General features: G+C 38.0%; 1 protein-coding gene across 3 annotated transcripts in view; it reads right to left on the bottom strand.

Annotated features, from left to right (window-relative positions):
- LOC308297710 (CD209 antigen-like protein C) overlaps positions 1-11,511 on the bottom strand; it is a 20,304-nt gene extending 8,793 nt beyond the window's left edge. For 2 of the 3 annotated variants that reach the window (XM_080741265.1, XM_080741264.1), the window contains exons 1-2: positions 11,367-11,511; positions 8,105-8,179 (exon numbers count right to left, since the gene is read on the bottom strand). In XM_080741265.1, the coding sequence (XP_080597391.1) occupies positions 8,105-8,179; positions 11,367-11,439 (148 nt within the window). In that variant the 5' untranslated portion in view covers positions 11,440-11,511. Of the gene's footprint in view, positions 1-5,986; positions 6,062-8,104; positions 8,180-11,366 lie in introns of all 3 variants that reach the window. The other variant, XM_080741263.1, reaches the window with a different exon arrangement.
- Between the last annotated feature and the right edge of the window lie 6,639 nt (positions 11,512-18,150).

An 18,150-nucleotide genomic window follows, 5' to 3' on the forward strand; every position in this document is an offset into this window, starting at 1 on the left:
TCTCAGAACAGCACTGTTCTGAGAACCCGTGGAAAGCTTTTCATCTCTGTCTGCCCAAAACCAGAGAAAGACACAACGGTCAGAAATAGGACTTTGTGAGGATAGAAGGTGCCAGTGGGTATGGAGCGAATTTAGTGCCAATATACCTTGTGCGTGTTTTAAAAATATTCACACGCGTGTGCATGTTTTGTGCACCGCAAAATAAATACTCACACGTGTTTTAAAAATATTCACAAGTATTTAAAAAAAAATCACACGTGTGTGCATGTTTTGTGCACCGCAAAATAAAATTCACAAATTTTTTGCAATTCACAGTATTTTACAAATCTCATATTTCTACAAATCTCAAACTGTGGATCACAAAATAAAAACACAAGTTGCAAATCTTTTCTGTGGATCAAAAATGAAAACACAAGTTGCAAATCTTTTCTGTGGATCACAAAATAAAAACACAAGTTGCAAATCTTTCTGTGGATTTAAAATACAAGTTGTGAATTACTGATACAGACCTGTGGATTTACAAAACACGGATCAACAGACCTGTGGAGACACAAAACTTTTTTGCACTTGTGTGGACCAATGGCTGTGGACCTCCAAAACACAGATATTTTTGGCACTGTTCTACTAGGTGAAATGTGAGAATCATTGGCTTGTGTATTGACCAATCACGTGAGGCCATGCCCCCAGGGTTGGCATGGCAACCAAGGGTTGCCATGTTCTCTAAAAAGAGAGTTATCCGGGCCTTACAATCTATAAATGTAGCTATACATGAATATATCCATACATATCTTGTCTTAAAACAATCAGCTAATAGCGTATTGACTAATCCATCATTTTGTATTATTATTTTATTTTATTATTTGATGTTATGTTCTTATTATTATTATTACATATATTTGTTAATATGTGTGTGTCGGCGTTGGCATGAGACCTGCAAACCGGATCAACCGGGTCGGTTGGTCAGGTTGGTTGGTTGGTCAGTATGTGTAATTAGTTTAATAATGTAATTAGTGTAATAGTGTACTAGTGTAATAGTGTAATTAGTGTAATAGTGTAATAGTGTAATTAGTGTAATTAGTGTAATAGTGTAATTAGTGTAATTAGTGTAATAGTGTACTAGTGTAATTAGTGTAATTAGTGTAATAGTGTACTAGTGTAATTAGTGTAATAGTGTACTAGTGTAATTAGTGTAATAGTGTACTAGTGTAATTAGTGTAATAGTGTACTAGTGTAATTATTGTACTAGTGTAATTAGTGTACTAGTATAATAGTGTACTAATGTAATTAGTGTAATATGGTAATAAGTGTAATAATGTAATAGTGTAATTAGTGTAATAGTGTAATAGTTTACTAGGTGTAATTAGTGTACTAGTGTAATTAGTGTAATAGTGTAATTAGTGTACTAGTGTAATAGTGTACTAATGTAATTAGTGTAATAGTGTACTAGTGTAATTAGTGTAATAGTGTACTAGTGTACTAGTGTATTAGTGTAATAGTGTAATTAGTGTAATAATGTAATAGTGTACTAGTGTAATTAGTGTAATACTGTACTAGTGTAAGTAGTGTAATAGTGTAATTAGTGTAATTAGTGTAATAGTGTACTAGTGTAATAGTGTACTAATGTAATTAGTGTAATAGTGTACTAGTGTAATTAGTGTAATAGTGTACTAGTGTACTAGTGTAATAGTGTACTAATGTAATTAGTGTAATAGTGTACTAGTGTAATTAGTGTAATAGTGTAATTAGTGTACTAGTGTAATAGTGTACTAATGTAATTAGTGTAATAGTGTACTAGTGTAATTAGTGTAATAGTGTACTAGTGTACTAGTGTACTAGTGTACTAGTGTAATTAGTGTACTAGTGTAATTAGTGTAATACTGTACTAGTGTAAGTAGTGTAATAGTGTAATTAGTGTAATTAGTGTAATAGTGTACTAGTGTAATTAGTGTAATAGTGTACTAGTGTAATTAGTGTACTAGTGTAATTAGTGTAATAGTGTAATAGTGTACTAGTGTAATTAGTGTAATAGTGTAATTTGTGTAATAGTGTAATAGTGTACTAGTGTAATAGTGTAATTAGTGTAATAGTGTACTAGTGTAATTAGTGTACTAGTGTAATAGTGTAATAGTGTAATAGTGTACTAGTATAATTAGTGTAATAATGTAATAGTGTAATTAGTGTACTAGTGTAATTAGTGTAAGTGTAATAGTGTAATAGTGTAATTAGTGTAATTAGTGTAATTAGTCTAATTGTGTAATAGTGTAATTAGTGTAATAGTGTACTAGTGTAATAGTGTAATGTAATTGTGTACTAGTGTAAGTAGTTTATTAATAGTGTAATAATTGTAATAGTGTAACAGTGTAATTAGCGTAATAAGTGTATTAGTGTAATTAGTGTAATTAGTGTAATAGTGTAATATTAGTGTAAACGTGTAAAAGTGCAATAAGTGTAATACGTTTAATAGTTTTATAGGGCTATAAGTGTAATAGTGTAATAAGTCTAATAGGCACCGGGAGAAAAGAGTTTGATGCATTGGCACGTTGTGGACCTCCTTTGAGTTAATATTGATGACATCAGGGTTCTCCATACAGTATATGGGCATAATAGCGACAAGGACGGATTTAATTTGCAAGTGTGACTCACGTCACGTCAACCACACAATATGTCCATATATGGGCCTTCCCAGATATGGGCTTAATATTGATGACATCAGGGGCCATATATGGAGTGTGACATGAGGCGTGGCGGACGAACGGACGGACATGATCTGCAGATTTTCAAACTAAATGCAACCTACAGTCGCAATAATTGCGTGATTTGCATCGCGGTGTATAAACATATGTAACTGCATAAGCCAGAACTTGCTAACGCTCTGAACCAAGGCTAATGTTGTTGTTCTCATAGACACTGAGGACGATGTGCAGTGCATGGTGTGTTTTGACACAGGGCTGTCACTTAGACGTCCGTGAGGGCGTGCTTTCTGTACATTCAAGGGGTGCAGCCTCCAGACCAAGTTCGGTGGCATTTGGAAGCAAGCACCTGTGACCATTGTCAATAAAGATCTCAAAACCATGAAGATCGGTGAACAAATGCTATTGGCCGGAGACTCCCGGAGATTCTCTGGCTAGTGTATCCTGCCCTTCTGCTCCGATGATTTACACTTTTACGTTATTAACTATTACACTATTACACTATTTACATTATTAATCTAATTACACTATTGCACTAATTACACTATTACACTAATTACACTATTACATTATTAAAATAATTACACTTTTGCAATAATTACACTATTACTTTATTACACTATTACACTAATTACACTAGTACACTATTACACTAATTACACTAGTACACTATTACACTAATTACACTAGTACACTAATTACACTAGTACACTATTACACTAATTACACTAGTACACAAGTACACTAATTACACTAGTACACTAGTACAATAATTACACTATTACACTAATTACACTATTACACTAATTACACTAGTACACTAGTACACTACTTACACTAGTACACTATTACACCAATTACACTAATTACACTATTACACTAATTACACTATTACACTATTACACTAATTACACTAGTACAGTATTACACTAATTACACTAATTACACTATTACACAATTACACTAATTACACTATTACACTAATTACACTATTACACAAATTACACTAGTACAGTATTACACTAATTACATTAATTACACTATTGCACTATTACACTAATTACACTATTACACTAATTACACTAATTACACTATTACACTACTTACACTAGTACAGTATTACACTAATTACACTAGTACACTTACACTATTACATTATTACACTATTACACTAATTACACTAGTACACTAGTACACTAATTACATTAGTACACTATTACACCAATTACACTAGTACACTATTACACTAATTACACTAGTACACTATTACACTAATTACACTAGTACACTACTTACACTATTACACTAATTACACTAGTACACTAATTACATTAGTACACTATTACACTATTACGCTAATTACACTAGTACACTATTACACTAATTACACTAGTACACTATTACACTAATTACACTAGTACACTATTACACTAATCACATTAGTACACTATTACACTAGTACACTAATTACACTATTACACTAATTACACTAGTACACTAATTACACTAGTAAACTATTACACTATTACACTAATTACACTATTACACTAATTACACTATTACATTATTACACGTATTACCATATTACACTAATTACATTAGTACACTATTACACTAGTACACTAATTACACTAGTACACTATTACACTAATTACACTAGTACACTATTACACTAATTACACTATTACACTATTACACTAATTACACTTATTACACTATTACACTAATTACACTATTACACTAATTACACTATTACACTAATTACACTAATTACACTATTACACTAATTACACTATTACACTATTACACTATTACACTAATTACACTAATTACACTATTACACTAGTACACTATTACACTAATTACACTAATTACACTATTACATTATTACACTTATTACCCTATTACACTAATTACACTAGTACACTAATTACACTAGTACACTATTACACTAATTATACTAGTACACTAATTACACTAGTACGCTATTACACTAATTACACTAGTACACTATTACACTAATTACACTAATTACACTAATTACACTAGTACACTAATTACACTAGTACACTAATTACACTAGTACACTATTACACTAATTACACTAATTACACTAGTACACTATTACACTAATTACACTAATTACACTAGTACACTATTACACTAATTACACTAATTACACTAGTACACTAATTACACTAATTACACTATTACACTAATTACACTATTACACTAATTACACTATTACACTAGTACACTATTACACTAATTACATTATTAAACTAATTACACAAACTTACCAACCAACCGACCTGACCAACCGACCCGGTTGATCCGGTTTGCAGGTCTCATGTCAACGCCGACACACACATATTAACAAATATATGTAATAATAATTATAAGAACATAACATCAAATAATAAAATAAAATAATAATACAAAATGATGGATTAGTCAATACGCCATTAGCTGATTGTTTTAAGACAAGATATGTATGGATATATTCATGTATAGCTACATTTATAGATTGTAAGGCCCGGATAACTCTCTTTTTAGAGAACATGGCAACCCTTGGTTGCCATGCCAACCCTGGGGGCATGGCCTCACGTGATTGGTCAATACACGAGCCAATGATTCTCACATTTCACCTAGTAGAACAGTGCCAAAAATATCTGTGTTTTGGAGGTCCACAGCCATTGGTCCACACAAGTGCAAAAAAGTTTTGTGTCTCCACAGGTCTGTTGATCCGTGTTTTGTAAATCCACAGCTGTGTCTTTCAGATCCACAGGTCTGTATCAGTAATTCACAACTTGTATTTTAAATCCACAGAAAGATTTGCAACTTGTGTTTTTATTTTGTGATCCACAGAAAAGATTTGCAACTTGTGTTTTCATTTTTGATCCACAGAAAAGATTTGCAACTTGTGTTTTTATTTTGTGATCCACAGTTTGAGATTTGTAGAAATATATGATTTGTAAAATACTGTGAATTGCAAAAAATGTGTGAATTTTATTTTGCGGTGCACAAAACATGCACACACGTCTGATTTTTTTTTTTTATACGTGTGAATATTTTTAAAACACGTGTGAGTATTTATTTTGCGGTGCACAAAACATGCACACGCGTGTGAATATTTTTAAAACACGCACAAGGTATATTGGCACTAAATTCGCTCCATAAGTGGGACCCCAAAAAAAGGTTTTAAAATAGAAAAAGTGAAAATTCATGGTGTAGGTCCTTTAACTTTAACTATAAGGCCTACTGATTAAAATATTTGTCCCCTAAATATTACATACCTGCTGTTTGTTCGTTCAGTCTGGTCTGGAGCTCTTCCAAGAAGGCTTCAGTCGCATTCAGTCTGGAAGCTGTATCTGAAAACATATGTATCAACATCACAGAGAAATCATTGAAGTGAAATTCAGAAGTGGAATGATTGGTGGAATGATTGGTGGAGGTTGGTGAAAGTGGGTGGAGGTAGTGGAGGTGGGGGAAGGTAGGTGGAGGTGGGTGAAAGTGGGTAGAGGTGGGTGGGGATGAAAGTGGGTGGAGGTGGGTGGGTATGAGTGAAGGTGGGTGAAAGTGGGTGGAGGTTGGTTAAAGTGGGTAGAGCTGGTGGAGGATGAAAGTGGGAGGTGGGTGGGTGTGAGGTGGGTGGGTGTGAGTGAAGGTGGGTGGAGGTGGGTGAAATTGGCTGGAGGTGGGGGGAGGTGTGTCGGGGTGGGTGAGGTCTTCTTTCTCTCAAGCTCAGTCTTCCATGTTTCTATGGCTTACAGTGCATATTGCTTTTTCTTCCCTGGATGCCTTAGTCTATAATAGCTTGGCCCTGTTATTGTTGCTTGCAGCTATATTTAACACTGTCACTGAACAAACACTCTATAGCAATGATTACTATCATAATATAGATCTATTTAACACTGTCACTGAACAAACACTCTATAGCAATGATTACTATCATAATATAGATCTATTTAAAGGACAACTTTGTTTTTTTACAACAAGGGTTCATATTTTAGATTATAATTAGAGAAAAGAAAAAGTGAGTGCTAAAATGTTTTCATTTGCTTCGTTCCTATTGTTTTATCGCGTTTACCGTGCTAAAATGTGGGGCATGCGTACGCATGGGGGCATGCGTACAAGTGGCTAAATATGTCTTTTTAGACACAATAAGCCAGCAGTTTCTTTATTGCCATTTACAGTAACACTTCTAGCTCCCATAAGTCACATCCAACCATGAAAGGTTGCGTTGTATCTTGGGAATGGGCTTATTCTGTGTAAAATGACATATTTAGCCACATGCATACGCATGCCCCCAACCACTGAAATAAGAATCTCTAAAACAATAGAAAGAAGTAAATGAAATAATTTGAACACTCATCTTTTATATTATTTAATTACAATCTAAAATATGAACCCTTGTTGTAAACAAAACTAAAGTTGTCCTTTAACACTGTCACTGAACAAACACTCTATAGCAATGATACTATCATAATATAGATCTATTTAACACTGTTACTGAACAAACACTCTATAGCAATGATACTATCATAATATAGATCTATTTAACACTGTTACTGAACAAACACTCTATAGCTATGATTACTGTCATAATATAGATCTATTTACTGTTACTGAACAAACACTCTATAGCAATGATTACTGTCATAATATAGATCTATTTGACACTGTTACTGAACAAACACTCTATAGCAATGATTACTGACATAATATAGAGCTATTTAACACTGTTACTGAACAAACACTCTATAGCAATGATTACTATCACTATATAGAGCTATTTAACACTGTTACTGAACAAACACTCTATAGCAATGATTACTATCACTATATAGAGCTATTTAACACTATAACTGAACAAATACTAACCAAACAATACCAACCCTTTTTTTTTTTTTTTATCAAAAGAAAAGTTGAAATAATTAGTTTTCCTGTTCTTTTTTCACATTAACATCACCATTGGATCCTATTGTTTAGTATTACAATGCCATTGGCCACAATATTTGCATATGAATACCCTGCACAGAGGCTGACATTCACACAACTTCAAGATCTCTGGAGTACAGTGTCTGGACGAACAACATCTCACTTTTTCACTGAAGCTATTCCTCACAAAAACTTAAGTTATTTTATTTTTTATTTTTTGTGATCATTAGAATGCCTATAACATGTATATGTTATTATTGAGAAAAATATCCCCAAAATGTAAATTAGAGCATGATTTATGATTTATGAATTATGGCTATAAAACCTTACAAAAACATTTGTATTTTTTTAAACATTACATTTTCCTTTGATTAGGACTCCTACAACACCATCTAATTTGGGCCTTGCAGGGTTAACTTTAACCATAAGGCCTACTGATATTTGGTCATATTTGGACCCTAAATATTCTATACCTGCTGTTTGTTCATCCAGTCTGGTCTGGAGCTCTTCCAACTTGGCTTCAGTCGCATTCAGTCTGGAAGCTGTATCTGAAAACATACATTAAAATCACAGAGAAATCGTTTAAGTGAAATTCAGAGGTGGAAAAAATACTTGCATGATTTACTTAAAGCACTACTTCTGTTCTCCACCTCTTTGACTTTATATAATTCACCCTTTGTCAAGTCCCACCCATTGTCCCACACCTCTTCACACCCATTGGTTGCTGTGTCTTGGTGGGAGTGGGACACTTGGTGGGACACTCCATCCACTACCATTTTAGTTGGTTCGTATTGTTATTCTGTGTGTTCAATTCTAATTTCAAACTTGGTTTCAGGAAAATGGAGCTGCTCAGTGGCAGTATAGTGACTCAGCATGTTTTTAAATGTTTCTATTTCTCCAAAAATTATGTTTTAGCAAATTCAATATAAAAAAGGCGGAACCAGGGCGGGGCAAAACAGATAGAGCCTGCTGGTTGGTCAGTCAGGGACGAATCAGAAGGCTAACAAAGGGTGAATTTCTCCTGTCTAATGCTCATCATAAATGAATTAAAAAACATACACTCTCTGGGACTGGTTGAAAATGGGTGAAGTTGTCCTTTAAAGGGACATTTCACTTTCAAAAAAACTTTTGGTAATTTTATTGTCTAATCAGGCTTTTGGGAACACCCTGAACAGTTTTTAATTTGCTTGATTCAATATTTAGATATTTGATGTAAATGTTATCAGGCCCTCCTCCTCCAGGGCTTCTCCCCATACCCACCCATTGGAACTTCAAACTCTATTTTTAACCATGATAGATTCATTAAAAACACCCATTATTTTTTTCTGGTGAATCATTTTACCCTCCTAATACGCGAGCAGGCCGTGTTTTTTTGATAACTTTCTTCATTTATTTTTTATAATTATTTGGGAAAATGGAAAAAGTGAAATACAAAAAATAATTATTAAAAATAAATGAAAAAAGGTATCGATAATGGGTGTTTTTAATTAATCTATCATGGTTAAAATGAAGTTTGAAGTTACAATGGGTGTGTGTGGGGAGAGGCCCTGGGCCTGGAGGGCCTGGTAACATTTACATCAAATATCTAAATATTAAATCAAGCAAATTAAAAACTGTTCAGGGTGTTCATAAAAGCCTGATTGGACGATAAAATGACAAAAAGTTTTTTTGAAAGTGAAATATCCCTTTAAGTAAAAGTATTAGTATGTCCGGTATTAATATTTGACTGTAGTATTTGCATCAGAATGGATTCAGAGTACCAAATGTAGAAAGTACTCAGTGTTTCAAATGTATGAAATGTATAAAATCACACCAGTGTGAACTGAGCGGTGGTGTCCATTAATTTCAAGGCTGTGTGTGTGTGTGTGTGTGTGCGTGCGTGTGTGCATGCATGCGCGTGCATGCATGCGCGTGCATGCATACGTGCATGCGTACATTTCAAGGCTGCTCAACAGCACCTCTCTGGTCACCCAGCGGTATTGCAGGCCAGGCTACAGACACACAAAGACACATAGACGCATAGCTACACACACGGTCACGCTAAGGAGACGGTGTTACCACCGCTCAAAAACAATTTGATGCAAGACATTGTGAAGCTTGTAGATCTGCTATTTTCAAAGCCAAAAAGTATACAGGGTTGAAGTATTTTTGTATCTATCTTTTACGTTTTTAAATAATTGTAGTGGAGTAAAAAGTAGGCCTACATTTGTCTCTGAGATGTAGTGAGATAAAAGTAAAAGTAATTCAAATAAAAAAAAAAGGTAACTGAAAAAACACAGCTCATCAGATGAAATTAATATAAAATATCTAAATCAGGGGTCTTCAACGTTTTCAGGCCAAGGACCCCTTAGTTGAGAGAGAGATGAAGCAGGGACCCCCACCAGGGACGTGCTGGCCATTGGGAAAAGCGGGACAACTCCCGAACGGCCGGTTCATTCCCGGCCGGTCCAGGCCGGCCATTAGGAAAGAAATTACAAATAAAATGTGGGCCTTCGTTCCATTTTGGGGGCCAACGAAGTAAATCGTCACTGTCGGGCAGAAACCTTGTATCTCCAAGTTTCACATTTGTACATTTTTTTGCAAAAGCAAAGCCCTGCTTCATCATACAAGGCTGTCGCACAAAAGCAGTGAAAACAGCCGATCTACAAGCACACAACGCCTCGTGTGCTTGTAGATCGGCTGTTTTCATTAGTTTTAATACAAAACAAACGGTTTTGGACATACAAGGTTTCCATGAGACAACGACGAAATATAACTCATGTAATTGGCCCACTGGCTTGTCACTTGTCATGATCTGAAATGGCAAAGTATCAGCAGCGCTATAGAGAGAGATCTCTCTCTATTGCGCGCAATGAGGGCCTCGATCTGCAACTCTTTTTCCCGGGCTGAATCAGGGACCCAGCACGTCCCTGACCCCCACTACACATCATAGATTTCATAGATAGATTTAGATTCATAGACTTGTTTGACAGCAGAGTCATCAGTCTATGTTGGATTCGTGGTAATGTGTTTCTTTCAGACATTTAACCACTTAAAACCATTTTTTTAACCTCTACAGCAAAGTGAGCAAACCTATTTGCCAAAATTAGACGATCTACTGTACAAGCTCTCTGCTATTTTTGGCTAAAGTTCTCCTCAGAATAGGCATGTGAGGGTTAAAGTTGTTAATTTGAAATAATTATCCTATAGGCCTAACAAAGATTTGGCGGACCCCCTGTAGTAACTCTGGGGACCCCCTAGGCCCTTGGGGGTCACTGTGCCTGGGGGACTTTGGTGTGCCCCTGAGAAGGGTCAAGTGTGCCCCTTGAAACTGCTTGAAAGCCAGTATTGTATTTATCATTTTAAAAATGATTTAAACTAGTGAAAACAGCCGATCTACAAGCACACAACGCCTCGCACTGTGAGGCGTTGTGTGCCTGTAGATCGGCTGTTTTCACTACTGTTGTGAGACAGCCTTGTATGATGAAGCAGGGCTTTACTTTGCGAAGAAACGTACACATTTGAAACTTGGAGATACGAGGTTTCTTCCCGACAGTGACGATATTTAGACCCCCGTATTATGTTGGTGTGCCCATGGATTCTTGGGACATGAAAAGTGTGCCCATGCAGAAAAAAGGTTGAGAAACACTGCCCTTTAGGGGTCCCGGACGCCCTGTTGAAGACCCCTGATCTAAATATTGTATCAAGGAACAAGTGTCACAAAAAGGTATGTGTTTGAAAGGTGAACATCCTAACCTGCATGTTGATCTTCAGCCTCAGCCAGACAGAGCAGCAGAAGCAGCAAAACCACCTTCATTGTGAATCCCATGTCTATGAAGACAGAGAAGCACGATGTCTGATGCCTTATGCTGTATTTACAGGAGGTTCAGAGCCTAACACGGATTGGTTGGTTCAGGGGGGAGTGATAGATTATGATGTGATCCTGTTTCTCATTAGTCTGATGTCGTAAGTTCTCCCATGAAAGCAGGAGTGGAGAGAAATGCACGCACGCACGCACGCACGCACGCACGCATTTGGGGACTACTGGAGTTTAGTAGATCTTGATTAGTATTACATAACATGCATTAACCAATTCATCACTTTTTGCTGTTTGAAAATAGCTTGTACCAGCTCACAACATGTTGCAAAGCTTTGTATTTAAAACATGTTGTTAGCCTACTACATTTTGAACACTCATGTAATGGGAGAATCTACATAATGAGGACTTGTACTTGTTGCGACCGTCAGGTCGCAGTTACTATCAAAACCTCCACCGGCTGTCAGTCAGTCAGTCCGTCCCTCTGTCAGTCACGTCACACGTCACACGTCACACTTTTCCCCTACTCATATCTCCGGCCGCCACCGTTAACGATCCATGCCAAACTTTGTACACACACTCCTTGGCTGCCAAACCACAACCCCCACCCCTCATTTCTCACATGGCCCTCTTCTAGCGCCACCATGAGGCCCATTCTTGCAAGACAAATTGCACCCTTGGACACTGCTCCTACAGATTTTGCCCTAAATCACACAAAGCGGTACACAGTATCTCTACAGTCATGTCATCAACATGGATCTGTCCCATTTCCCATATTCCCTCCTGATTGGCTTGCCTTCCAAAGTTTGTGTATGTGACCTGACGGACACTTATCTCCCAATTTAGGGAGTCTTACTGGTGGTAGTACATTTTGATAATGTAATGTAACAGATTTCACTATATTAGCCCTATTCACGGCCCGCCCACTCAGCAAATTTCTCAGCAACTTCCTGGTGCTGACGTCAGTTTAGAAGGGTAAAATATCACAGAAATAGCTGGACTTAAAGCCAACAAATCATTATTTCGAACGGTAAAGTAAATTATAACGCTTTGTGCCTTTTACTATCTTGTGTTCTTGTTCATGCTAGCCGTATTTTATACTGTACTATTCGGAAATTGCATTAAATTTGCGATTTCTGTGTTAACTCTATGGGCTTTGCAGGGTTTTACCCCTTCAAAACGTGACTTCAGCACCGGGGGGATGCTGAGTGGGCGGGCCGTGAATAGCCTGCCTGGCTCCAGCCCATAGACCCTGCCCTCTCTCTGAGCGGACTGAAGCTTAGTCTGAAATCAGGCTAGGAATGCTCAAGTCTAGGGATGGGACGATACGCGATATTATCGTTTATCGTGATGAAAAAACACTCACGATGTATCGTGATATCGTCCTATTCACCTCAATTCACCTTTTATTTGCAGAGCTGCATTTCCCGTACAATCTAAACCCGCTATAATTGGTAAAAATGTACTTATAATATATGTACTTTATACAGTCTTTTTTTCACTCCCTACCAAATCTCTTTGACAAATAATTGCCGATCTACAAGCTCACAACAACGCCTGGTGAGCGTGTAGATCTGCTATTTTTTGGCAAATGTTCCGCCCCAGGATAACGGATGTTGTTGGGGATATTTAGATTATCGCGATAATATCGTAAATCGTGATTTATTTGGTCAAAATAATCGTGATATCGTGATATGATATTTTCATATCGTCCCATCACTACTCAAGTCCAGTGCTAATAAGGCACTGATTCAATTCTGTTCAGTGTGTGTGATAATTGGCAGTCGCCATATGTTACAGACGTGCCATTTCAAAACCTTACACGTCCTGCTAATTGGCAAGACAGTATATTTTCAGGGGATTAGCAGAACATTGGGAACATTGTAGATCAACTATTTTTGCTATTTAAACTATTGAAGTTTGAATCTACTTATTAAAGTGGATTCTGCTCTTCAATGGGACTGGAGTGGCTTCGTCAGGATGAGACTGCACATCTGGGATGAGAAAAACATGTTTCAACACACACACACACACGCGCGCGCACGCACGCACGCACGCACACACACACACACACACACACACACACACACACACACACACACACACACACACACACACACACACACACACACACACACACACACAACGCACGCACGCACGCACGCACGCACGCACGCACGCACGCACACACACACACACACACACACACACACACACACACACACACACACACACACACCCCTGTCCTCAAGTAACACTGTCCTCTGCAGTGGTGGAAAGTAATTAAGTACATGTACTCAAGAACTGTACTTTAGTACACATTTGGGGAATATTTAATTCACTGGAGTTAATAGATCTTTATTAGTATTAAACAACATGCATTAACTAATAATCATCCCTTTGAATGTTTGAAAATATCCAATCTACAAGCTCATAGCACGTTGCAAAGTGTTGTATTTAAAACATGTTTTTGATACAATTTGAACACTTATGAAATGGAACATTCTACATAATGAGGAACTTGTGGAAATGTAAGTACACTTTGATTCCAGTAACAGTACTTTTACTCAAGTAAAGTTAGCATACAAAACCTTTTCTTGAGTATTTCTACATTGTGCTGTTGCACAACTTCAGATTGCAGGAATGAGAGAGCCAAGGCATTGACGTGCGAGCGTGCGTGCGTGCGTGCGTGCGTGCGTGTGTGTGTGTGTGTGTGTGTGTGTGTGTGTGTGTGTGTGTGCGCGCGTGCGTGCGTGTAAGGGGTGTGTCCTCTGAATGAGAGGAGAACATCTCGGAGGAGAACAGTTTATATCTTGTTGTCAACATGTTTCAACATGCTGACACATACACACACGCACGCACGCACACACACACACACGCACGCACATGCTAAGCATCATGCATCAAGCATCATGCATTGTGTCATCTCTGTACTCATTGAGCAGAACGAGGTGTAGAACATAGACATAGAAAGGTAGACAAGTCCTTCGCATATCTGTAGAACAATATGGACGAAGCGAAGCCATTGTTTTCTATGCAGCGCAAATGGCCCTTTCTACCCCTTGGAATGGGTTTCGCCATCATAGAATTGTAAATGCATCAGAGATGCTATTGGCTGCCAACGGTCACGTGCAACCGCAGGGATACATGGGAGAATGTGGTCGGAGCCTCCCGAAATACAGCACACGAAGAAGAACACAGCCGGCTGGTATCAGTTTAGTTGGCCACGCCCCCCCCCCCCCCCCCCCCCCAAAACGAATATGATGGTGATTGAAAGGCAATTTTTAACTAGCGATAGGAACCATACAGTATTCATGAAAATGTTAATTAAGGTTAGAAAACGAAAGGGAAAAATGAATTGGATCCAATGGAGGACAATTCTTTTTGTGATCGGCCGGGGGGGAAAACAGCGCAACTAGCGGCCAATCATAGGAAGTTTTACTCCCGTATTGGAGTCGTTTTAAATTGGCAGAACTATGCCCCTGGTCCTTCGGCTCTGGGGGCGTGTGCCTCGCAGACTCCACGACCGGTCGTTTCCGGTCAGTTCCCACTTCCACGTACATGTGTCACTGACACGGACGTTGGTAGGCCAATCAGAGACGCAGCCTCTAAGAACCACAGATATAAATAGCTATAGATACCTCATCTGGCGCTGCAGTTCAATGGCGCGACTGGTAAAACAGGACTAGCGGAACTGTGGAACTGTGGAGGGCACTCTGCTGCCCCCTGCAGTGGGAAAGAGGGAGTCCCACATCTGATTGGCCTACCTAGCATCCCATGGTCCTTTTGCACAAAGTAGTGCAATGCAAGATAGAGGGCGCCAGTCACACCATACCACTACTTCCTGTTCATCCACAGAGCATTGATTCTAGTCATTTTCTCCATTAGATTTCTTTTCACTTTTTTCAACTTTTATTACTTGGGATGGTAAAAAGACGAGGCAGACAAATAAAAGTTGAAAAAAGTGAAAAGAAAGCACTTTAATCTAATGGAGAAAACAACTAGAATCAATGCTCTGTGGATGAACAGGAAGTAGTGGTAGGGTGTGACTCAAAGGGATTTGGCGTCCTCTATCTTGCATTGCACTACTTTGTGCAAAAGGAGAATTCTGTGACTGAATTTCGGAATTCAAATGTACATTTCTTTTCCCATATTCGAGGAATATTCGATATTCGAATATTAATTTGACAGCCTTATGTTACACTGAAGTACAGTATAATTTATTTATTTTTTGTAATGCATTCGTATGCGTTTTTTTCTTTTTTGTCGGTCTGAGGGGGTTGATGTACAAATGACAGATGCTATGTGTCACACTACTGTGGTACTGAATACATATTTTATACCATATGTTAATAATTCTTGGCCATTTTTGGCATTGTTCCAATTCAAGGGGTGGGTCAGCCATTTCTGGCCAAGGTGTACTGTTTTTTGAGTACCTTTCATTACAGAGTTGGCTGTGAAATGTTTCATGTATGCTTTTAGCTCAATTTACCATGTGTATGTTTCATTGTGCTGGATGCCAATCACTTTACATTGAAGCATTTTCTTCAACTACATTTCATGATCTAAATCCACATTAGTATACTAAGGCAGCACATGTTTTTTCACTTTATATACATTTCTAGCAGTGGCGTCAGTTCAGAAAAAGCTAAGGTATGGCAACATGACTGGTGTTGCCATACCTTAGCAACAGGCATGATACATTTATTTTAAGAAGTACATTTTATTTTTTCCCCTGTTTCTCCGGTTTCTTGGGTTGGATATGGCAGCCTGGAACGGTGTTAAAAGTGCAGCTAAACTTGGCATGTTCGTAAACGTGCCACAATTAACAATAATGCATTGCACCTGTGCAGCTGACCCATTTTGTCAAGATGGGGAGAATACAAATGTGGAGAATATAATTACAATACCTTGTTAAAGTGGCCATTTTGTTAAATTTTGCAATTGTAGTTATTTTACTGTAATTTAACAACATAACAAACAGCACAGATATACAAAGAGACTTTCATGGATTTATATTTAAAAATAACTTTGATCTCCCCCCCTGTACCCAGGGTATGGCAGCTGCATAACCCTGCCATACTCAATTGACGCCCCTGATTTCTATAGCTGGTGACAGAAGTCATACAGATGTTGTGCAGAGAACTTTTAACCCAAAGTCCACAATTTTATCGTCCATGCAAAAATGTTAAAGAAAAGGTAGTGCCCATATCGTGTTCGTTTGTTCAACAGATATTAAACAAAGTTCCTCTTTGCTAGTGTTTGCTAGTTTTTTTTCTTTTTCTAAATGGTATTCAATGGTGTAAAAACACTGTAAAGTAACTAAGTAGTCCTACATTTACTCAAGTACTGTACATTCTGAGTTTCTTTTTTTTTTTACTCTAGGCTGCACGGTTTCATGCCACGTTTTCAGGCCAAGGACCCCTTAGTTGAGAGAGAGATGAAGCAGGGACCTCCATAACCTGTTCATAGATTCCATATAGTTTCATCTTTTGACAGCACAATCATGAGGGTGTTTTGGAATCATGTTAATTTGTGTTTTCAGATATTTAGCCACTTGAACCGTCAATACTTAATAAACTTGACCTTTCACTCTGTACTTAGTCTGCTCTTTTTCCCCTCTACACCAAACCTCTTTGCCGAAAATAGCCGATCTACAAGCTCAGCGCAAGGCGTTATGAGCTTGAAGATCTGCTATTTTTGGCTTAAGTTCTCAGAATAAGGACACTAGAGTTCAAGTGGTTAATATAAACTAGACCAGGTCACCTGGTCGTGCCAGACCCGCAATGAAAACTAGTATGGCACTGAACTAACACATGAACACACAGGATTTTATAGTCTCAGCAACAAAGCGTAGTGAGCTTGTAGATCGGCTGTTTTGACTAGTATGGCACTGAACTAACACATGAACACACAGGATTGTATAGGCTGAGCAGCTGGAAATGTTTGTGAGCTTGTAGATGGGCTGAGGAATTTATAGTGTCAGCAGCTCGTCAGCCAACTCAACTCAGCTGGTCCTGTACAGGTGACGGCACTCAAGGCAATCAGCCGAGCAAGGGAAGGGAGGGGCAGATGAGCAGGCACACTGAGGAAAAGAGGGACAGGCACACTGAGGAAAAGAGGGACCGACAGACCGACCGACAGACCGACCGACAAAGCCTTATGTAGGCCGACCCCCTGGGTCTGGCAAAAAGGAGAAAAAAAGTTTCTATCACACGAAGATTTGGAGGACCCCCTGTAGTAACTCTGAGGACCCCCCCAGGGGTCCCGGACCCCCTGTTGAAGACCTCTGCAGTAGAGGATTTCTGCCAAAACCACCCCATTCTCATTGAAAGGCACTGGCGGAATGGGGAATCCACTCTCATAGGTACTTTGGTGAGGATGCAGCCTTACTGGATTATTTCCAATTTTCAGTACTTTTACTTCTACTCCACTACATCTCAGGGGCAAATATGTTACTTTTACTCCACTACAATTACTAGATTTTGATTATTACTACAAAGCATACATTAACCTCGTCAGTCCTATAGGCCTATACATTTCGGCCATATGAAAATAGACAATCTACAAGGTCACAATGCGTTGCAATGAGCTTTTAGATCTGCTATTTTCAAAAGATACGTATAAATTATAAAACTTACTGTTCAACTTCTGTTTTGAAAATACTTTTAACTGTTTCATCCAGTAGTGGCTCAGCCACCACCACAAGGTGGTGCTAGTGTA

Source organism: Nannobrachium achirus (assembly GCF_963921795.1).
Source record: "Nannobrachium achirus genome assembly, chromosome: 14".
In the NCBI taxonomy this organism is placed as follows: domain Eukaryota; kingdom Metazoa; phylum Chordata; class Actinopteri; order Myctophiformes; family Myctophidae; genus Nannobrachium; species Nannobrachium achirus.